Source organism: Sciurus carolinensis, chromosome 17 (genome assembly GCF_902686445.1).
Source record: "Sciurus carolinensis chromosome 17, mSciCar1.2, whole genome shotgun sequence".
NCBI classification, from domain to species: domain Eukaryota; kingdom Metazoa; phylum Chordata; class Mammalia; order Rodentia; family Sciuridae; genus Sciurus; species Sciurus carolinensis.
In genome coordinates this window covers 56,116,544-56,139,385 of record NC_062229.1, presented here as the reverse complement: position 1 = coordinate 56,139,385, position 22,842 = coordinate 56,116,544, and the positions used below count along the sequence as shown (strand labels likewise).

Sequence of the window (22,842 nt, the reverse complement as noted above, 5' to 3'; positions counted from 1 at the left end):
ATTAACATTATTTTTAATTAACAAGTCACAATTATATACATTTACAGGGTATGAGATATTCTGACATATGTATATGATGTGGAATAATTAAATTAAGCTAATTCAAAGCATGAAATATGCATGTATGGAAACAGCACAATGAAACTCATCAATTTGTATAATTAATATACATTAGTAAATATAATTTAAAATACAAAAAAAGCAAATTAGCACATCTATCACCTCACTTATCTTTTTGTGGTGAGACATTTGAATTTACTGTTATTTTGTTTGTTTTTTTTTAAATGTTTCACATATTTATTCCCTAATCAACCAAAACCAGTACTACAGCACCTTTGTAACTAAAGAAAGTTCACATTCCCAGATAAATTTTCCCAACTGTCCTGATAGTGCAGACATGACAAGATGATCGATCACAACCTTGATACAGCATAAATATGTGTGCCATTTCATGTAATTCCTTACAGACTCAGCTTAGTTCTCCTCCAATGTCTCTTGGAATTGTACCTGATCTTATTACCAGTTTTCATTCAAATCCACTGGGGAATGGGACAATTTTGCTTTTGTTTCTTGGCCAAAAAAAGCTTGATCCTGAAAGTCTTGTTGAGAAGACATGGTGAGGAACTGAATACAGCACACACACCACAATGGCTGAGAAAAGGAGAAGAGGGGGCTACTCTTTTACTGAAATACAGGTTGAGCATACCTTATTTGAAGTGTTTGGAATCAGTAGTGTTTCAGATTTTTATTTTTATTTTTATTTTGGAATACTTGCTTAGAATTTATTAGTTGAGTATCCCTAATCCGAAGTTCAAAACTTTTTGAGCATCACGTAGGTGCTCAAAAAATCTGGATTGGGAATGCTTAGCCTATATACAAAACTTTATTAACTACAGTTACCTGTTATGCAAGACAGCTTAAAAATTGATTCCTTCTGTGTGAGATTTTATACCTTTTTTTTTTTTCTTTTTTGCAATACTGGGGATTGAACCCAGGAGTGCTTTACCATTGAGGTATATACTCCCATCTATTTTATTATTTATTATAAAACAGGGTCTCCCTAAATTGCTGAGACTGGCCTTGAACTTGTGATTCTCCTGCCTGAGCCTCCCGAGTAGCTGGGATTACAGGTGTACACTACTGTGCCTAGCCTGCAACTTTGTACACTTTGACCAACAACTTCCCATTCCCTCTCTCCTCCCCAACTTTTAATTTTTTAACAGTATGCTTTAAAGGGTAGATTAATTTAGATTTAGTATAATTTATCACTTTTTAATGGCTCAAATTTTTTGTATCCTAAGAAATCCTTACCTACACCAAGGTCAGAAAGATTTGCTTCTATGTGTTCTTTGAGATGTATTATAGATTTCACCTCTACATTTAGATCTGTGATCTAGTTCTAGTCAATTTGGGGTATGGTATTATGATATACATATCATAATATATACCTCCATGCTTCAATCACACCTATGCAATGAAGTCTTCATAAAAACCGAAAAGCACAGGGTTAGAGGAGCCAAACACATGTCAGTTCCTAAGAGGGTGGTGCTTCCAGAGAAGGCATGAAAGCTCCATATCCTCTTCTCCATACCTTGCCTGATGCATCTCTTCATCTGTATCCCCTGTAATATCGGTAAACCTAATGAGTTCCTGGGTGCTGTGAGCAACTTGAGCAAATCAGTCAAATTCAAGCTGGGGTTGTGGGAACTCCAGTGTACTGCCAGTTCATCAAAAGTATCAGGTAAAGGGCTGGGGATAAAGCTCAGTTGGTAGAGTCCTTGCCTCACATGTATAAGGCCCTGGGTTCCATACCCCAGCACTATTTAAAAAAAAAAAAAGTATCAGGTAAAGCCAGGTGTGGTGGCACATGCCTGTAATCCCAGTGGCTAGGGAGACTGAGGTAGGAGAATCACGAGTTCAACACCAGCCTCAGCTACTTAGTGAGGCCCTAAGCAACTCAGTGAGACCCTGTCTCTAAATTAAAATACCAAAAAGGGCAAAACTATGTGGAGATTCTAATTGTCATCTAAGGAATGGGGAGTCCTTGGGGACTGAGACCTGAGCCCTAAACTTGTGGGATCTGATACTGTCTCCAGGTAGTGTCAGAATTGAGTTAAATTGATGGACACCCAACTGGAGTCTGCCACTATAGAACTGCTTGCTCACTAGAATTGACCTGCCGGGGGGAGAGAAATTCTAGTTTTCAGTTGGCCTTGGGGAGGGAGTTCCGAGTCAAGAACTATGGAGGAAACCCCATCACACACCTTTGATGTCAGGAGTGATCTGTGTTGTGAGTATAGAAAAATTGAGTTTTGTTTTCAATGTGGGCATGAAGGAGTGTTCTTTAAGTTAGACACGAAGGCATGATTTTTCTGAGGTGCCTACTGAGTGCCTGGGTGTTCAACAAGGTCTCTTCCTATCACTGCAATGAACTCCTACATCTCTCAGTCCTGGAAAAGACTCTGCTTTGGTTCCCCCGCAGCTGTTCTTCACTTTGCTCCCTGAGTTTGATCCCACATAACACAAATAAGTATTCACCAAAGGCCTTGAGGAGCTCCCCAAGCAGATGTTTAGAGCTTTTCCTCTTCATGGCTTTTTTCGTCTCTGATGCTTGCAGCAAATTCCAGCTGCTCTGGTGTCCTCTGCTTTGTCTTCTCTGTTTGGCTTCCTCCTCACTTCTCTGAGAGGTGGAAATTATCTCCTGGCAGGAAGACCAGAGGGCTTACTTCCTCATTTCCTTTCCCTAGGGGATCACCTCATGAGCAGCCTGTTGTCCAGTATCTGCAAAGAGCCGTTTTGTATATTTTGGCCTGCTTTCTGGTTGCTTATGTAAGAAGTCTAAGCTCTGTATACAGGTTACTTGTTCATGGGCCAAAGCCTCTTCATACACTTCTGCACAGGCACAGATGTCAAATTTATACACATAGCTTCAGTGATAAGCCTACTGGATTCCAATCTCAAAATGAGAAGTCTTTGGCTTTTTCCCAGTCCATCTATGATGCCTAGAAAGACTGCACTGTTGCCCTCAGTGAAAAGCCAAGAGTATCTGGAGATAGTGGGAACCAAGTGGTTTTAAGATCTTCACAAGCAGAGGAGATGGGAAGCTCACAGAAATTAGGAAGCAGAATCCTGTGTCACACAGTATACACACACACACTGCACATGGTAGGCAGGCTGGCAGGAGAGGAAAGCCCAGTGCTACAGTAAGAGCCATTGGATTTGAATTCCATTTTGCCACTTAGTGGGTTTCGTAAACTTAGACAAGTCAACCTCTTGGCACCTCAGTTTACCCAGTTACAAAACAGGCTAATCTGAGTATTCATAGGGCTAATAATATAAGGAGTGAAGTAGTTGCCATATGTAAGCACTTATAGGTCTTGGCATATGAGCAATCTACAAATGAGGCTACTAGTTCTGCAAAACAAAAACAAAAACAAACTCCACAAATTACTTATTAATTAGAAACTAACCTCACAGGGGAGAGACATGGAGGAACTACCTTACCCAAGTTATCAAAGAACCAATAACGGGTACCTCAGCTTATGATACATGGAGGAGAAAAAATATTACTGATGCAGCATCCCTGCCTCAAACTTGTAACCTGGATGGAACAAGAGAAAGCACCAGACAAACCTAACCTGGGATATTCTATAAAATATCTGGCTAAGAAAGACAAAGAAAAACTAAGGGTTGATCCCAGACTAAAGCAGCCTGGGGGAGATGTGACAACTGGATACAAAATGTGATCCAGGTCCAGGAAAAATTAGTTATGATATTATCTGAGTGGCTGATGAAATTTAAATACAATAACAACACATTAATGTTAAATTTACCAAGTTTTGATCACTGTATTATGCTATGTATGTGAACACCTGGGTCCTTAGAAAATGCAAGCTGAAGTATTCAGTACATAGTTAGAAAAGTCAAGGATCCCAGTCTTTTCTACCTCTCCACTACTTGCTCAGGAGAAGATGTGACCTGGAGCACTTTTCTGAGCACAGTGTGCTCCACCATTACCACGCAGGTCTGGCAGGCAAATCAAATCCAGGCACAAAGACAGGCAGGGCCAAGAATGGACATCATCCAGAACAAAATGGGCATCCTATAGATTTCAAAGGGGAAGAACTTGGGCTAAGGTACTTAGGGAGAGCTTCTTGGAAGATGGACAGGGTGTAGCTAGATGGGGAGGAAGGGGAAACATGGTCAAGGAGAACAGGGGTGGACGGGAAAAGGTAGCCTTCTCAACTTCAAATAACATGCTAGCTCTGCTTGGCCCAGGCTACAGAGTACACCAGAATGACTAACATGTCTGCAGCACAGGAAGAGCTTGCAAGAGGATGGGGCAGTGGGTCCAAGAGTCTGGCTGTCCTGCAAGACACCAGGGAGCCACTGTTAAGAGGGTTAAGAAGATCCCACCACATGATACCACAGCAGCTGCAGCCAGTAGGAGTGAGGACACAGGACTTCCCTGGCACAATTCAGGAGCTCCCATGCCATAGAGTAGGAGTAGCCAACACCTTCACACAGGGCCCTCCTACCCACCCTCCAGGCCTTATGCCTCACATAACCCTAGACCAAAATTCAGTCTAAGCTTTTGACTACATAGGTCTAGCCTGAGAATCCCATTACTGAGAGAATAAGACCCACTACAAAACAGCTGCACCCAGAATACTGTCCCATCAACAGCAGTGGCATCTGAATTCAGCTCCATAACAGGATTATAACATGCTTGCTCAATGATTCACTGGAGACTTCCCTACTTGAGATATTAAATTATTTATTTAAACATACTGGGGAAAAAAAAAAAAACAATGTACATTCTGCTAAATGAACTGATAGGCAATTTAAAACATTCCTGTTCAATTTCATATAAAATAAGAATTTTCTCAACTTTTGCCAGTCACTGACAGAATTTCTCACAGAGAAATTTGAGGATCAAATTATAAAACCTGGACTCTTGACAGAAAAAACACTTTGGTATCCCTGCACTGTGCCTGCAGGACACCAACACACATCCCTTGATTCTGGACCCTCCTGTGCTTCTGGATCCTGGTTTGCTCCAGAGTTCACATGGCTGTGGGGACAGCAGACTTGGAATCTGCAGTCAGCTGCTTCAGAAAGCAATGGTAAAGTCAGAAAGTGAGAAGCAGCCTTGTGTGTGGCACACGCTCATTCAAAGTTCAAATGTGCTCTAAACGAGTCATCTGCACACTCCATCCCTTTCCAGGTAAACAATACACACACACACACACACACACACACACACACACACAAGTTTGTTGTAACAACCTGCAAAGATTCCGGCCTAGAACTCACCACCCAAATAGCTCCAAAATATTCCAGGCCACCTTAGCCAAGACACTCCCTGCATACAGTCGGGGCAGGACTCAGTGTGTGCTGCAACTGTGTTTGAACTGTATCTAAATGTACTGCTACTATTTTGTCTCCTATGTCATTTCATGCTATTAATTGAAAATGTCTTCCAGGAAAATGGAAATGCCCACAAAGAATATAGATAAGACTAAGAGGCCTAGAGAAGCATATGGTCTAGAACAAATATTGGGGGGAAAGAGTATTTTGAGAAAAATGAATATATAAAAAACAGGCTGGCCTGATGTGTGTCCCAACCTACTATGAATGCAACTTTATGGACAAGAAAATAAAGAAAAAGCATGAAAGCTTCTGACATCTATTGAAGGTCAGGGATAAAAATAAAAAGCCCCAGGTACTCCATACCCAGGTCTTTAAAAGAAGTCTGAAAGCCCAGGAGAATCCTGGTTGAGTGTCCCCATCCTTGCCCACTTCCTGGGTGCTACCCCACACCATGGCCCCATGTAACATTTACACCCTACATCATGATGAGTGCCCCCAGATCCTGCTTCCTCCTCTCCAAAGTGGCTTAAGTGGTACCTGCCTATGGCATAAAATGCCCTTTAGAATGAAGAAGACATCTGAAGCCAAATAAAATGGCAGGGAGGATCTATCTGCTGATAAGATGGGGGTTGCAATAACTCAAGTGAGAAGTCTTTTTCTCACAGGCACAAAGATAATTTCAGTGGTTCACAATCCTTCTGCATTAAGTATAGGATTTCTAGAATGTGCTGACAAGTGGAGTTCTTGTCAGAGACATTCCATAGCAGAGCCCAACCCTGCTGAGGCCTGGGACCATGCTCACAGGGTGGGCAATAGCAGTTTCCAAGACTTGCCCAGCATGGCATGACTCTCTATGATCACACCCTGAGAGCATACAGAATCAAGGCTGGAATGAAAAACCAGGGATACTAGAGATGGAAGTGTTTCTACTCACCCTACACCTGAGTGGAATGTGGTGAAATCAATAAAACTAGTGAGCAGTAAGGAGTGGCTTCCTCTGTTACCTAAAAGCAAGGTGTCCAGAGTCAGACTGCCTGGCTCTACTGCTTACTGGCTGTGCGACCTTGGGTTACTTAACTTCTCTGTGACTCAGATACCAAGTACCTGCTTTTCCAGGTGGCTGTGAGGATTACATGCCTGGCACAGAGCAAGCAGAGCATGTTTATTCACATGGTTACCAACACCTATGTCAGAAGGCACCACCAACAGGGCAGTGGGTAGGAGGACACCGGCAGCCCAAAAGATACAAACAGAATAATGTCTCAGGGGGGCACCCAAGATCTGAAAGAGGCATATTAACAACACTGCTTTAAAAATTTTTTTTAAAAAAGGGTTCTTTGTCTGTCTGTCTGTTTCTCTTTTTTTTTGGAGGTGGAATTTCACTATGTTGCCCAGGCTGGCCTCCAACTTATGTTCCTCTTGTCTCAGCCTCCCATGTAGCTGGGATCACTGGTGTGCATCACTGCACCTGGTAAAAGAAAACACTCCAAATGGAGCATGAGGTAAAGGTAGCCCCTGACTCTACAACCATTCTCTGAAGAGGCCTAAAATGGGCTAAGGTAGGCTCACTGGAGCTCCACGGAAGGCTCAATGCCTTCTTTTCAGGCATCCTCTTGCCTCTGTGTTCTCCAGTTCACAAGGGGCTGCCACACCCACTCCCTCCTACAGACCTAGGCTCCCACCACGCTCTCTGTGTGAAGAGCCCATCACACCTTCTCCAGCTCAGTACTGGACTCAAGCAGACACATCCCTGAACTTCTAGGCAGAATTCCTCATCCCTCCTCTCAATGACCTGACAGCATGCTACAGCCCACTCCAGCTATGAGCCCCTCAAGGATGGGGAGCAGGTCTTAGCTCTTTTTTGTCAAGTCCTTAACAAATCCTAACAGTTCACCTTTCTCATACTTGGGGGACAACATACTGACTTTCTAGTTTGTACTTTTAGAGCTAATGTGAGTTTCCTGAGAATACATATACTGAGCAGATACAGTGCTTCTCAAAGAGAGAATGGGTTCTCCAAGGCACATCTGGCAATGTCTGGAGACATTTTTGGTTGTCACAATGTAGGGGTTGCTAAAGGTGTATGGTGGGTAGAAGCTAAGGATACTGTTAAACACCTTATAACACATAGAAGAAGCCCCCACCTCAAGCCCCCTGCAAAAAAAAAAAAAAAAAAAAAAGAATAATCTATTCCATAATGACAATGGTACCAAGCTGAAAAACTAGGTTAGATGGATAATTTCCTAGCAGTGGAGTAATCTAAGAGAGGCTCACTACCTCCCTCTATGCTTAGAATAACTCATAGGGAAAGAGAAACACTTATAATTAACATTTAAAATAATGACTCTCCTCATAGTCATATAGATATAGGCAAAAAAATTCTGTAAAGAATCAACAGGTAACCTTAAACAACCAAGGCTGGAGTCTCCTCCTCACCAGTTAAGAATGGACTCCCTTACCTCTGCTATTCAGACACTAGGTCTTAGCTCTAAGGGAGGATCACCATTCTCTGCACAGCAAAGGAAATCTTCACAGAGGCCAGGCCAGAAAAACAGCAAAGATGCAACTTACATATGTATGCAATGACTGCCAAATCACTTCAAATTTATAATTAAGAAAGATAATCAGAATTGTTCAGAATTGTTCAGGGACCTGGCTCACCTTTTGGTGCTATACCTACTAACCATAAGACTTTGTAGAAGGTACTTCATGGGCTCACTCTGTTTACAAAATGAACATAACCCCTTCCTTTCAGGGTTCCTGTGAATACACCAAGTGCTGACTGAGCACAAGAGCTGGGAGGCTAAGTTTAATGGTCACCACGTATAGCACAGGCCAGTCGAAATAAAGCCAGTGACTTGGACACAGGTCTGTCACCTGGAAATTGCAGTCTTATTCTAACCTCTGCCCTTTCAAGGTCCATGTGAGGCACTGCAAGTGAAAACACAAAAAAGGGTTGGCTAAAGAGAGAGGTTATGATATCTACCAAAGCCAACTGGTTTGGGCACATGCTCATGTGAAATACACACTGACCTTTTTGGTTGGGTTAAAGGTCTTTACAGTATGTGGGCTAAAAGTAAGGACACTGTATAAATAAGAAAAGAAAAATGCTTAACTTAATTCAGAAAACAAGTCACTGAGCACTCGGGACAGGTTCTTCCCCCAGACCCCTGAATGCACATACTATAATAATGAGGATGATGACATCACCCTCAGAGAGAGCCTAACTTGTGCCTGACACTGATTCAGCTTCCTTATAGACATTCCTTCTAATCCCCACAGCCCCAGAAGAAATTGCTACCCCCATCTCACTGGGAAAGAAACTGAGGCTTTGAGAAATAAATAAGTTGTTCAAGGGCACTATATGGCAAAAGCAGAAATAGAAGCCTGAATTGGATCCATGGCCAGGGATCCTGCTATTTTTAACCTCTTGTAAAACTCCTTCAACACAACTTCATCTTCATGCAAATATTATACTAATTGCAAAGAATGTTGAACAGATCATTAAAGCAGCAGAGGCTTGATAGGCCCCCAAAGGGCAACACTTGGCTAACAGAGGTATTTAACAGTCTAAAAAAATGCATTTGATGAAATTATTCTATGATTCAGATTGTCACCTAATTCAGACAACTCCCTCTTGCCCTGATTTTTCTCCAAATTAATAAAGTTTTATTATAAATAAGGCACTAGATCACCATTATAGAAAATGCTACCAAATAGATAACCATTTAGAAAATCTGAAATTTTTCTAAAAATAAAAATCCTGAACCAGCAAGCATGCTAATATTGCCTATACTACTTTCCTCCTTGGGCACAAGCCTGGGATAGAAAAAAAAGGAGTGTTCTTCCTTTGCCTCGGTTGGTCCTAAGCAGGTAGGAAAGGGCATTAGCATTTATGGAGCATGAGCTGGGTGAAGGCCCAGGGACAGGTGCCTTCACTCCTGTGTCCCAGCTCCAACCCCAGCCATCACTGCATTTTCTTATTTTACCAGTAGTTGTTCACTGGGTGAAAGGTTACTGAGGAATATCGTATCATTTATTAATTGACAAATAGAAATACATCTTTGTAAGGAACAGGATAAGGGGTTTTTCCCTTCACCAGCGAGTAACTGACCTTATTATAACACTTCAACAGCCTAATTTCATGTGCCTCCCAGTGGGATGTAATATAAAACATACAGCATTATGAATATTATGATGATTATGGAGTGTTCTTACCATAAAATTGCTCCTCTAGACCAAACTCAGGAAAACACAGGGATCAGAGAAACAACTAAAACATCACAATAAAGAAACTTCCAGATAATAACAGAATGTGGGACATTCTACACAACCACCAGTTGGGATTCTTTCAAAAGTCAAAGTCATTAAAAACAAAACACAAGTGTGCGTGGGAAGCCTGGGGCAGAAGTAAAAGTGATTTTAAAAACAGAACCAAATAAAATGTATGCAGCCTGACTGGATCCATTTTTAAAAATTCCAGCTATAAAAGATTCATGACATTTGGGGAAATGTAAATATGCAATGGATATCAGATGATATTATGGAGTTATTATTAATTCTCTTAGGTGGTCTTGTAGGAGACTGTCCTTATTCTTAAGAGACTTAGCTGAAGTATTTAGGGATAAAGTTGTGGTACTGACTGCAATTTTCCTTTAAGTGGCTCAAGTCAGAAAAAAAAAAAAGAGAAATAAGGCAAATGTGGCAAAATGCAAACTGCTGAATCTAGGTAAAGGGTAAACAGGTATTCTCTGAATTAATTCTTCACTCTTCTCAGTATTTGACACTTTTTAGGATAAAAGCTGAAATGGTGCATATAGTGGTGAGGGTAGAAAAGACTGCCAACATGGGCTGTGTGTGCACAAAGCACACAGGGAAGTCAGCTCAGCATGACAGGAAACTCCGGGCACTCTTGAGATTAAGGTATCAAGGCTGGGTGAACTAAAACTAGTTTTTACTTTGGGCCACAGGAAGAAAGCTGTCACTTCTCAATGCTAATACTGCTTCAATATAATTTAGATATTTCTCTCCCTGCCAGTACCCATATCTGTGATACAAAAACAGGCAGGCAGATTTATCCAAGTTCTCAAAACCCTTGTTTTGTTAATAGTCATTTTTGTCTACACTTCAGTCCTGACTCTGCACAGTAAAGGAAGCCTGAATTTGCTTTGCACTCACCAGTCCTAAGAATAAACACCCCCAAATGCCAACACACACACTGGCCAATGCTGACCTTTGGCTGACAGTTGGGTGACTATCCTGTGCTGGAACAGGAGCTCCAGGATTGTTCAGTTCTGCTGTGACTCTGGTCGGAGTGAATTCTTTGAGTTGCAGGCTAGAAACAGTCACCAAATCAAGAGCTGCTGTTCAACAGGTAAATCATGATCAAACCCTCTTGGTTAAAGTGCTTCTTACCATGCAACCAGTCATTTTCATGAAAGCCCAGAAAACCTGGCTTCTGAGTTCACTTGGCTTTCCTTAGCTGGAGCTTCTGCAAAACCCACCAACTTAACTAACAAGGTGATGCTGACACTGGGACATGCTGATGAATGGTGGCCTGCAATAGTCTACATGTTCATGTAGCTTGAAGAACAGGCTAGATACAGAACCTGGCACACACAACCTCAACTGCTTGGACCAAGATCTGTAAACCACCACACGTAAAGTAAGAAGTCCATCAGAGCACCATGGTGAGCAATCCTTGTGGGAACCAAAATCCTCCCTAGGGACATTAAGAGATATGAGACATCTTACTCCAGGACAAAAAGCCCCAGGAAAAGAAGAGAGCAACTGGTAAGCAGAGGAAAAAAGTGATTTTGAGTTAAAAAAAAAAAAAAAAAAAAAAAAGGAGTATAAATCATGATTCTGATGATTCACTGAAATTAGGGATGTGAAATCAGAAAACTATCTCAGTTTATCTGGCAGAGAAGTGGGTCCATCATGCTACAGAGAATGTTGGTCTAGTAAGAAAACTGAACAGTTACTGCTGTGGAAGCACCTGAGAAAAGAAGCATTGAGTCTGCTGCCTCAGGGCACACAAATACCAGGAAAGGGAAAGACTGACCTCAAAGAAGCAGGGACTATTAGTTCAAACTGCTCAGAACAGACTGATTAGCATTTAAAATAGCTTAAAGAACTGGGCTATGAAGCAGCCTCATCTTAACAAACCATGCTCTCCCTCCCTCAAGGACTGCCACGTGGAACCTCTCATCTGGGAGCGGGCCCTCAACCTCCAGCAGCTCCACCAGACTGATAAGCAGGCTCTGTAACTGGAAGGACAGAGCCTAACAGCTGGCAGATGCATTTCCTTCAGAGCACCTCACTCTCTTTCCTCTCCCCACTGAAGTCTATTCCAAAGTTTAAGGCAGGCTGTTAGGAATTTCCTCTTCTTCCCTGCAGTTCAAAAAGGAAAAGATCCACAGTTTTGTTTCAACAGAAATACAGAATCTGAGCCATAAGAAAGGCACTTCCCTGAGTGGGTCACAGCCAGCGGGATATCCTCCTCCAGCTCCACAATCCCATCACCTTGACCTGCTTTGTCTGCTTCTAGGAAGGGTGATGAGGATCTTACTCTCATCTCCATTTCTGTGTTCAGGGCAGACCTAGCTCTAGCCTCTCTGATTCTACTCCCCATCACTCCTACCCCAAATCATCCCAGGACTACCTGACATTTCCACAAATCCCCTTTCACATCAAGCCTTCCACTGAACCAGAGACAACCTTCTCATTCAGTCTTTGCACAGAGAAAATACCAACCACAGTGGGATTTGCACATGTGCTCACACTGAAGATTAAGTAAAGAGGTGAGAGTGTCCCTGAAGACTTGCAGGGCCAGCATCACCACTATGGCACACTTCTTAGCTGTGAGGAACTCTGCCCTGTCACATTTTCCTCTCTGAATCAGAAGTGCCAAACCCTAGGGGATAAAGCAGGCCATCAGCATCAATCAAAACCATGAAAGAGGGCTGGGGAGATAGCTCAGCTGGTAGAGTGCTTGCCTCGCAAGCACAAGGACCTGAGTTCAATCCCCAGTACCGCAAAAAAAAAAAAAAAAAAAAAAAAAAAAAAACCATGAAAGAAGCCAGAAGTAGGCTATGAAATCTCAGGTTAGGGAACAAAATAAAAATTAAATCAGGGTTGGAGATATATAGATCAGTAATAGATCATTTGTCTAGTATGCCTGAGGACCTGAGTCTGATTCCCAGAACCACAAAAACAATAACATTAAATTCACAGTTCCTTGAGAGAGAGAGACAAAGTTTGGAGGGAGAAGAGAAAAGTGGGAGGAAAGTGAAACCCTACTCACAATGTCTTAAACACACATGCATATAGTACGGCAACTGATTTGGGCTAAGTTGTCACAAACTATTATTGTGGGAACAAGTGAGTATTTGTTCAGCAGAAAAAAAAAAAAAAAAAAGTAAAGCAAGTATGACCTAAGAACAGAAGAAAAAGTGGCAAACAAAGACAGTTGGGCACTTGTTGCAGGACTTATCAAGGCCAGGCAACCAGAAGAAAGTAGTGTCTAGAATCAGAGCCTCTCCGGGGTCACCTGATACCTGGAAGAATTCACCCAAAGAAATCTCTCCATCTTAAGCAAGGTGGCCCCTCCAGCAATGGGACCCCACAAGACCTCTATATGAGACCTCCCAGGAACCAACTGAGGGGCACATTCTAGTGGAACTCCTGGTTCTGCCCACACAAGCACAGTGGAGAAGTTTTGAGAACAAGTCATTTTGGGAACTAATGCCTCTGAACAGATAGTTACAATCTTTCCTTCCCCCAAAACACAGTTACAGGAGCACTCCTAGACCTATGTGCCACATGCAGGCTCTTGTTACCCTTATTGTCAAAATAAGGGTAAAGATGTGTACTAAAAAAATCAACACAACCCTCCCCACCATAGCCCACATGACTCCCACCCTCCCAACCCGAGGCACATAGGACTACCAGGGCCATATGGGACTTCCTTCTTCATTACAAAACTCCCAAGGAAGAGACCCTGTTCACTTAGCACAGGGATTCTGAGACCTCCCCAGACCCTCTGAGCCTACTTCTCCATTAAGCCATTAGGTTGCCTGAGTATTTATGAATACTAAAATATAAATAATAAAAATGGGTTGGGAAAAGGAACAGCCAGGGGAAGCTTGATAATGTGAATTCATCAGGAAAGCTTGGGATAGAGATGGAACAGGTGGAGCTGTTTGGAGAAAGAAAAGGAGAAGAAGGAGATGTGAGGGGAGAAGGCAATCTGGGTTTGCCTTGCCCTGACAAAGGGAAAATAGTGCGGAGGGAGAAGGATCAGAGAGCGGGGGGGGGGGGGGGGGGGGGGGGTCCTGGGAAATGAAATGCATAGCCCTTACGTTCCAGGTAGCCCAGGTACCGCAAAGGATGCAAGGTAGCAGGATTCAAATACGAACGGAGATTGCAAATCCTTTAAGAGTGAAGAAGGTGCAGAAAAAAGCTCAGCATCACACTAGGGATTTAGGGATGTGGGTTTAGGGCGCGAAGGACAGGCTAAGAAGGGTCCTTGAGAGGGGACAGAGAGAGAGGTTCCACCCAGGGCGGGTCACGACTTCAGGCTGGAAAGTGGGGTAACCTTAATTTGCGAAGACATGGTGGGAGCGGAGCGTCTCAGAAAAGAGACGTGTAGTAAGGTGGCAAGGGGTAGGGTCACTCCTAACCAGAGGTTGCAGCGACAAGGGCTCTGGTCCGTGTGGTCAGGGACTCGGGCTCGCTCTCGTCTGCTAATGCCCAGTTTGGACTCGTGGGGGAGAAAGGAACCTCCGCCACAGGGCCCTGGTCCGCAGGCCTTAACTCTTTAGGCAGGAGGGTCCTCGCGGCCGCACTGGGCCGGGGGTTTGTGGCATCGAGATTGAGGAGGGGCTGAGGTCCTGGACTCACGCATTAACGTGCTGAAGGCCACGACGCCGAGCAGCCCCTGCAGGAAGATGCCGAAACTGTGCATGAGCGCGCCGCTCTCACAGCGGCCCGCCCCGGACGCGACAGTGGAGGGCGGCCCGCCCGGCAGTCCGCGGCTCGCGTTCCCGGCGGGGCCCTGCATGGCGGTCTGGCGGGAGGGCGTGAGGCGCCGGCCCGCCCAGCCTCGCTGCTGCGGGGACCGCGCAGCCGAGCCGAGCCCGGAGCCCGGAGCCCGGAGCCCGAGCCGGGAGCCGGTACCTCCGCCGGCGGCCGACTCGGCGCCGCGCGTAACCCGACGTCTGAGATCGCAGCTCCTGATTGGCCCGGCCTGGCGTAGGGGTGGGCCCCGGCGCTCCTGCTCTTCCCCGAGGGGCGGGGCTTCGACCCCGGGGAGGGGCGGGCCCTTGGATCTCCGCCAGCAGGTAGACAGACCAGGTGAGCTTCGCAGTGCAGACCGGGATGAAACTCAGGGACTATGAGCTCCAGGTAGGAAGGGCAGCAGCAAGGCCGATCTCTGATTAAATTCTTTTTCCCTCCAACGTAAATCTCTTATAACCTGGAGAATTATAAAAATAGATGTGAATTCCGTTCTCACAAATTCCGTCTCAATACTTCACGGGTGGGGCCCAATAATTTGCCGCTGGATTTAGTTGAGGAAAAATCTTGGGACTGCACATGAGCTTCCTCCTTCCAAGTCAGATATTGGGCGTCTCTCTTACTTCCCTGGACAAAACTCCAGGGAATGTAATTAATCAGGCCCCCGAGTTAATTTTACTCCCATAATTTCATTTTTTTTTTTTTTTTTTTTTTTTTTTGGAGACGGGGAATCTTGCTGTGTTGCTCAGGCTGGTCTCAAACTCCCAGGTATAAGCGGCCCTCCTCTGCACTTGGCTCCGCATAAGCATAATTTAAACGGTCATTTCAATCCAAGCACTTTCATATGAGGTTTAGACTGAAAGTTGTGTGCACATATTTCCACATTACTCACTTAGGGGGTACCACGCACTTAAGGTCATATTGAATGTGATTCATAGAAGGCAGCCAAACCAGGCCTCTTGGCTCATGCCGGTAGTTGCTACTGGGGAGGCTAAGCAGGAGGATCACAGGTTTCAGGGCAACTTCGCAAGACCCTGCCACAAAATAAAATAAAAAGGGTTGGGGTGTAGCCCAGTGGTAGAGGAGTGCTTGCCTAGCATGTGAGAGGGCCTGGATTCAATCCCCACTACCACAAAAAAGAAAAAGACACCATTGGTGTTTGTCAGTCTCCAACATCCCCTTGCACACACTGACAGGAAACTGTTCTCTACCTCTACTAGGGTCCTTAGTCTCCTCGGATTTCTCTGTAGACACCTCTTGATGATGCTTCAAGAACCCTGAACTTCTTGCTACATACTGCAGTGGTACATACATAACACTGCAGGTGGTATGAGACCAGTTGACAGTAGGCTACATTTGTAAACAGTAAATTCTATCTCTAGGGAAAATTTTCCCTATAACATAGCTCCCAAGAAATTCCAATTACATATGCGGGTTAAATCTAGCCCAAATGCTTTCTTCATTAACTGGAATATTAATCTAATTATTCAGATAACAAAAATGCAATTCACCACCCTTCTCATACAGCACACTTTCACATTTCTGTGCCGTTATGCAGCATTCTAGCTGCATGGATGCTCTTCCTTTTTCCTCCTCCATGAACTGTTCCTCATGCTTCAAGGCCCATGTGACCTCCCCAACTGTACTCCCACATTTCTATGTGTGTAGTGTTTCCCTAATTTTTTTTTAGGCTGCTTAATTACATGGCTATAAATACATCTCTCTCCTGTACCTGAGTATTGGCTTCCTGAAGACAGGAACTGGTTTTCATTTACTCTTGAATTCAACACAGTGTCTGACACAGGACATGCAACAAAAATTTTTAAAATTTAAACTGAGTTTTAATTTATAAATTTAAAAATTCTCCACAAATATTGACCACAAGTAAATACAGAAAATCTGGTTAAGAAAATAAGTGGATATGGGAAAATTAAAATTGCATCCCTGCCTTCAAGTCCAAGAGGGATATTATGAGGACCCATGACGATTAACAGTACTTGTTCATAGAGAACTGAACAAGAGGATATGTCTTAAAGCAGAGGAAATTGTGACTGGCATAAGGAGACTATTAGTTGCTTGAACACACAGACAGCTCAGGGAAAACTTGCACATAAGGCTGAAAACTGAAGTTGAACACAGCACTGCTCTGCACATTGAAATGTGGATGAATCCTCAATGCCTCTGGAGAATAAGAACTACATTTTAGAGATCAGGAGTAGAATCCCCAATGCCAGGAATTCTGTTCTTCCTACCTTTCCTGAGCTGAAATAAAAAAGTATCTAAATCTGGAGGGGAAAGGACAAGACAGCAAGAAGGGGAAGAATTCTGGAATTTTATTAGTAGGAAGGAACTTTCTCATTCACTCAGAATTGATTCTGAGGTCCCACTAGAAAGAATTTTGACAAATGTACTCTTGTCAAAATGTCCTCCTTACTGTCAAATCAGCACAAATTAAGTTAAAAGTTAAACAGAGCTTAAGACCTATTTCCTTTAATTTTCTCACAACCATTTAAAACTGTCATAATATGCCACAAGCTTATATAAACTTATTTACCAAAAAGAAAAGGAAAACACAAATATTCATCCAAAATAGTTTTTTTTTAATCCTTTGAAGTATACCATCAAACTGGATGGGAGTTATTTAAAAGGAATTCTTCTGCATATTTCCCCTTACGTGTTCTTTACCTTCAATGCGTAACTTTTTTAAGTTAAGAGGAGAAACAGCAAGCAATAAGCATTTCATTTTGTTCCAAACAGTTTTAAAAAGAAAAGAAAAAAAAAAAAAAAAAAAGCAAGGTACATTAAACAAAGTGCATCAATTCCAATGAGTTAGGATTAGAAAGAGGTCTAAGGACAGTGCTGTAACCAGTCAGGAGTCTCTCCATGGCTCCCTGGCAGGTCTCTGATTGTCTTTAGAAATACCCAACCAAAAAAAGGAAGAAGGGGAGATGGGGAGAGGAAAAGACATGAACACTTAAAATCTCAAGAGAAACATTCATTCAACTACCTTTCACCAGGATTCTCGCAAGAGTTAAGGGACCACCCAGCTTTAACTTTGTACGTTGTAACCTCCCTCAATCATCTGCTTTATGACTTGATTTAATCCCAAAGCATCCTTTCAACACTATTGGACCACCTTCATTCTGCCAAGCTAGGCAAACAGATTGAACAAACCATGCAGAAACCCTGAGGCCCAAATTTCCACACATCCTGAGAATAGGCACCCCACCCCATCAGCAATGGTGGCACCATTTCACTAGTCAGCATTATCTTTTGCCTCCCATGGCTCAGGTCTGAGCTTTAATGCTGATGTTGAAGACTTGTCCAGCAAGGCTGTGACTTGTTTCCCTTTTACAACATTCCTTTGTGATAGGCCTCTGCACCAGGACAAAGCAGTCAGAAAAAGCATAAGGGGAGAGCCTTTTAGGCCTTCTCCATCCCCTTAACCCTCCAATCCTGGTTTTGCTGGCTCTTTTGAAAATCTGACTTCTTATACACTATAGCCAAAACAATCAATAGGCACTTTTTTTTAAAGTGCACTACCACTATCTTCTATACCTCATCCCTAAGGCTGCCCTCAGAAACAAGGCTACCTGTGTGGTTTGAGACAAGTACTAAGGAAAACATCCCAAGTCAGTGGTCTTAAAGCCACATTCATTTGGACTGAGCTTAGAGTTTAGAACTCTACACCAAAATTCCAAGTCCATTAGGTAGCTTATTTGGATAAATTCAAATTTCCTAAGTAAGTACATTTTCACACAAGGATGTTATCAAAATTTACTAGTAAAATATTTAGAGTGAATAAAGTCTAGGAAGAATTATAGTGGCAGGAAAGTGATTTATTTCTTTTTGGTTTTGCAGGAATCTCTCTGTCCTACAGTTTTTAAGCCAGCACCATAGCCATGACAACCCAGTTACTTACAATAAGACTCAGGACCAAAAACACTAAAAATTTAATACGAGAGTACCTGGTCCTTACCACGATTTATATTTCCACTTCTGTTAGTGGTGCATTTCTCTTCATTTTTGTAAGCCAACATATTTCCTACTGGTAACAGAATATTTTTCAACTTGTACACATGCTCATATATGGAATACCCCCAATATAGGACCAGAGTTCAAACCTAAGGCTTTGGTGGAAATCAATCAAACCAGTAAAGGGGTGTCTTAAATATAAGTCTTTGGTGATAGATGCCAAGTAAATGTAAGTGACAGGGACAGTTTTCACAGTGTCCCAATCGAAATTTCCTGATGTTCTGTGTTCCTTGGAAAGAGTTGTTTGCTTGAGAAAGGAACAGTTCTGAGTCCTACCTTATCTGGGGTCTCCTAGAGCTTTTAAGCTATATTCAGTACCACCTAGTGAATGGATTGGTTCTACAGAGCAAGTAAAATGTATTCATTAAAAAGCTTTGGTCCAATGTCCTCTCACAGTGAGAATAATTTTACTTCCAGGAAAAAAGACATATAAAGGCCAAATTCTGATTGGCTTTCTATGTCTGTATCATAATTCAATAAATATTTACCAAGAAGATCACTGTTTCTAGAGGTTGGTAAATACCCTTTCTTGACCTCATAAATTTATGTCATAGATACCAGGAACCACCCACATTGCTAAATACAGGGTAAAAAGTCCCCATTAAGGCATTCTGTACATTAGTCCCTTCAAACTCTGCTATGAGAAAGATAAAGATGGTTCACAAATAAAAATAGCTGAGTCCTAGAAGCACACAAAATATAGTTAAAATGTCAGAGCAAATATGCATGTGCAGTAAAAGATCTCCCCAGCACACTGATATAGTAGTTATATTCTAATATGGTAGGTCAACTTTTCCAGTTTAAGAGGATGATATTCAATTTTTTAAAAAAAATGCCCTGTGCCAAATTAAATTCTCATTATCTTCTCATATGTAGTATCTGGAACTAGGGACTGAGGAATATAATTCTTTTTTAAAGTGATTGTCCAATAAACTGTATTCCAGTAGAAGGCAAGACATAGTGCAGGAAAATCAACTCACTGGTCAATTTAGGGCCAGCCTTTCTCTAGGAGAAAGCTAAGCCTGAATAATCATGGTATAGACAAGCCTGTTGTTCCCCAAACCTATCCAGATCACAGACCACTCTGGGCAGTGTGTTTCACCTTTCAGGGGTTTCAGCTCCTCATCTGTGAAAAGAGGTGGTCCTAAATTCTGTCATTTCTTAAGAAGTCAAGAAGACAGGCAAAATAACATTCATTGTTGTTATATTTGGAAAATGCCCTCTTATATTTCATTTTCCTAAATAAGACAATGATGGGAGGCCCTAAACATTAATTCCAGAAGTTTTGCATTCCACTGCTCTTCCTCAAGGAACCCTCTTTTGACCTACTGCCTTGAGTGCTGAGCTTCTGGGAAACATTATTAAACAAGATAACCATCACCCCAATACCACCTCCTTTGATGCTGTTGTTTGCTAGCATCGTATGTTTCTTCTCCATGGATATACAATTAATCGAAATTTTAAAAACTGGATCTCTGAATAAGTTCAAATACATTAACTTTTACTTCTGGAGCTGATTTCCAAATATATGTTAGTAGCCTAAGCAAAGTTAGTGCTTTATGATTTGGTTAGAGAACCTGAGTTCAGGTGGCTCATGAATTATCCAATGAAAAGAGGATCCAGACTATAAACTGCCAAGGTACACAAAAATAAGAGCGTGTTGGGTAGAGAAAAGGAAAAAAAAAATCACAATCAGTTTAAATTTGTAATAATATTGCCTTATATTTTTATAGTTGTTCAGAGTTTACCCAGTTAGCAGTTTTAAAACATTTTCATAATTCTCAAGGAGGAATGATTAGGTTATAAATTTGCAGGTGACTAGGACAATTAAAACATAAATAAATAAATAAATAAACGGCAAAGCAAACCATATAAGGGAGGCAATCTATGTATGTCTTTCCTCATTCTCCATGGTTAGAACAGTATAAAGAAGTGCTGTTATTCTATAAGAGCTACCAATGCAATCATAAGTGAAAATTCTTCTGGAATTTCATGTCAATGTGAGCTGAATCCAAAGAAACACCTAAAAGAATACTGAGTGTTAAGTGAGAATCCTCAGACTGTAAATTACATTCAATTTAAAGGTTTAGGTAAAGAAAAGCAAATGTGGCTAGGCAAAGAGGTTTCCAGACTCCTTAACCACCTCTCAATCTTTATCCTATCACTGAGGATACTCCATCAGGAAATTCATGCTCTGTGCACCCCCAAAATCACATTTTCTCTTTGTGCTTCTAACTGTTTACCTGGAAATACCTAGAAAGCACGGGAAATGGGCTTTACAGTGGGTTTAAGGAACACCTACTGATTTTCACCCAAAGGACTCTAGAAATGAAACAGAGGTAGACAAACAACTCTAGAGAAAAGTAAATACAAAATAAAAGCCATTTACACCCCTCTGAGACCTAACAGGGAGAAAGCAATTAAACTGAAATACCAACAATGCTTGTAAGGCTACTTAAACACAGGTAGCCAGAGCTGGGTCAAGATAAAAAACAATGACAGCAGAGTTCTTAGGGCAGGTCAGTTAAAAAACTGGTTTAAGTGTCCATACAATGTTTTTAAGAAAGCAAACAGTGTTTTTCCCCCTTCAAATTCTGTTATAGTATTAGTGTTCACGAAGCTTAAAAATGACATCATACAAAAAACCTCATTCATGGCTGTAAGCTCAATTATCAACAGAGGTAGTAAACAAAGGAACTCTTAAGAATAGATTTTAAAAATGGATCAAAGTGTGACTATACATTCAAAACCCTAGAGCCACATAATCATCCCCAAAATTAATTGTTTTAATTTTAAAAAGCTTAAAAACACAATGACAATGAAGCACTGATGTGCCTTAGGCAGTCCTAAATCAGTGCTGACTTAAAGCTATGTCCTCTCCTCCCAAGAAAGAGAAGCAGAGAACAAAGTTCAGTCTACAGTGGGAAAGAACAGAATGAAAAGAAACAACCACAACAGTGCTATCCAGCTGCCCAGATTATTCTGTTTTCAGGCTACACTACTGGAAATGCTTATTCTTCTTATGAGTTTTTTTCCTCACAACCTTTATTTTTTTAAAAAACGTATAATCTGCCGAACATGAAATGTCCACGTTTCCAATGGCAGGAGAGTCATTTTTGTGCCGTTTTTTGCTTCCTCGGTATGAGTCCTCCTTCCCTGAAAGTGCAAAGAGAGCAAGCCGACACCTGCAGGGCCCAGAGCCCCAGGTCTATTTCAGCTCCACTTCAAGAGCAGGGCGAAGGATTTGCTGCATTTGTGCTTCAAAGATCCAGCTTACTTTGGTTGTCCTTCTCAGTTGGCAAACTGCTCATAAAAAGCAAACTTGATCCTTTCTATGTGATGGCAAAGCTTGATGGCAGGGCCCAATTTTAAGTCCATGCACTCTTGAACAGTGGGAAGGGTAAGGAGCAACAGGGCCTGCCCATCAATTTCCTGTTAAGGCATAAAAATGCAAATTACCTATCATGTGCACATGAATGGCAGCTTGAGCATGAGAGACCCAATTCATTTTGGTTCTATCAAAACCAGAGTCCCTTTGTGTTTTCCCATCATTACATTTCCCTTTACACAAGTGTCACACATCTCCTTTTAAGTGGCTCCAGAGTCCTCCACACTAAGGAAGCTTCAAAGTGGATAAGAAATTTTACCATGGATGAAAATCCATTCCATAGAGCCTCTGCTCAGCAGAAATTCATTTCAGTAAGCAGTTAAACCCTGTTAACTGGTAACTGACTGTGCTAAAAGAAGTATCTTTTTAGAGGGCTCTTTCTCAATCTGAAACAAAACATTAACTATGAACTTCAATGTTCTCCTACTTTGTAACATTCATAAAAACGTAAGTTCTTCAAAGATGTTCAGTTTTGAACTGCTCCAATTATCAAAACAAAATGTATTTTACTTAGGGCCGCTATTTGTTCTGGTTTTGGGTTTCTTCTTTCTTTTCTTTGTAGTGCAGGAAATTGAATCCAGGAACTCATGCATGCTGGGCAAGCACTCTACTACTGAGCTACATCCCCAGCCGATATTAACTACTTGTATTTCAGGAAATCTACCTTAAAATTGATCACCAGGGACTGGGGTTGTGGCTCAGTGGCATAGTGCTTGCCTAGCATGTGGGAGGCACTGGGTTCAATCCTCAGCACCACATATAAATAAATAAAAGATCCACCAACAACTTTAATAAAAAAAAAAAAAAAAAAAAAAAAAAAACCTGATCACCACTCTGCAGATTGACATGTGACAAATGGTATTTTTTAAAATAAGCCAAATCATTATTTTTTAAAAATATGAGGATAGTTAAGCAAGGCTTGCTTGATATCAATCCATTTAAACACATGGGGAACAGAATCAAATTTCTGGCAAAAATGGAAATGGAATAAAAATCTGCTTCCACCATGAAGCAAGTTAGATAAATAA

The 22,842-nt window shown here is 42.0% G+C and overlaps 2 protein-coding genes and 1 pseudogene across 9 annotated transcripts in view; all 3 read right to left on the bottom strand.

The window, feature by feature from the left end:
* Stimate (STIM activating enhancer) overlaps window positions 1-14,575 on the bottom strand; it is a 59,260-nt gene extending 44,685 nt beyond the window's left edge. For all 3 annotated transcript variants that reach the window (XR_007105685.1, XM_047530651.1, XM_047530650.1), the window contains exon 1: window positions 14,278-14,575. Coding sequence is in view for 2 of the 3 variants with exons in the window: in XM_047530651.1 (XP_047386607.1) it covers window positions 14,278-14,437 (160 nt within the window). In the remaining variant the exon portion in view is untranslated. The remainder of the gene's footprint in view (window positions 1-14,277) is intronic.
* On the bottom strand, window positions 312-867 carry LOC124968356 (60S ribosomal protein L39-like; annotated as a pseudogene).
* A 1,650-nt stretch (window positions 14,576-16,225) lies between the features above and the next one.
* Window positions 16,226-22,842, bottom strand: part of Sfmbt1 (Scm like with four mbt domains 1) — a 160,133-nt gene continuing 153,516 nt past the window's right edge. For all 6 annotated transcript variants that reach the window (XM_047530992.1, XM_047530993.1, XM_047530989.1 and 3 more), the window contains one exon: window positions 16,226-21,858. In XM_047530992.1, the coding sequence (XP_047386948.1) occupies window positions 21,718-21,858 (141 nt within the window). In that variant the 3' untranslated portion in view covers window positions 16,226-21,717. The remainder of the gene's footprint in view (window positions 21,859-22,842) is intronic.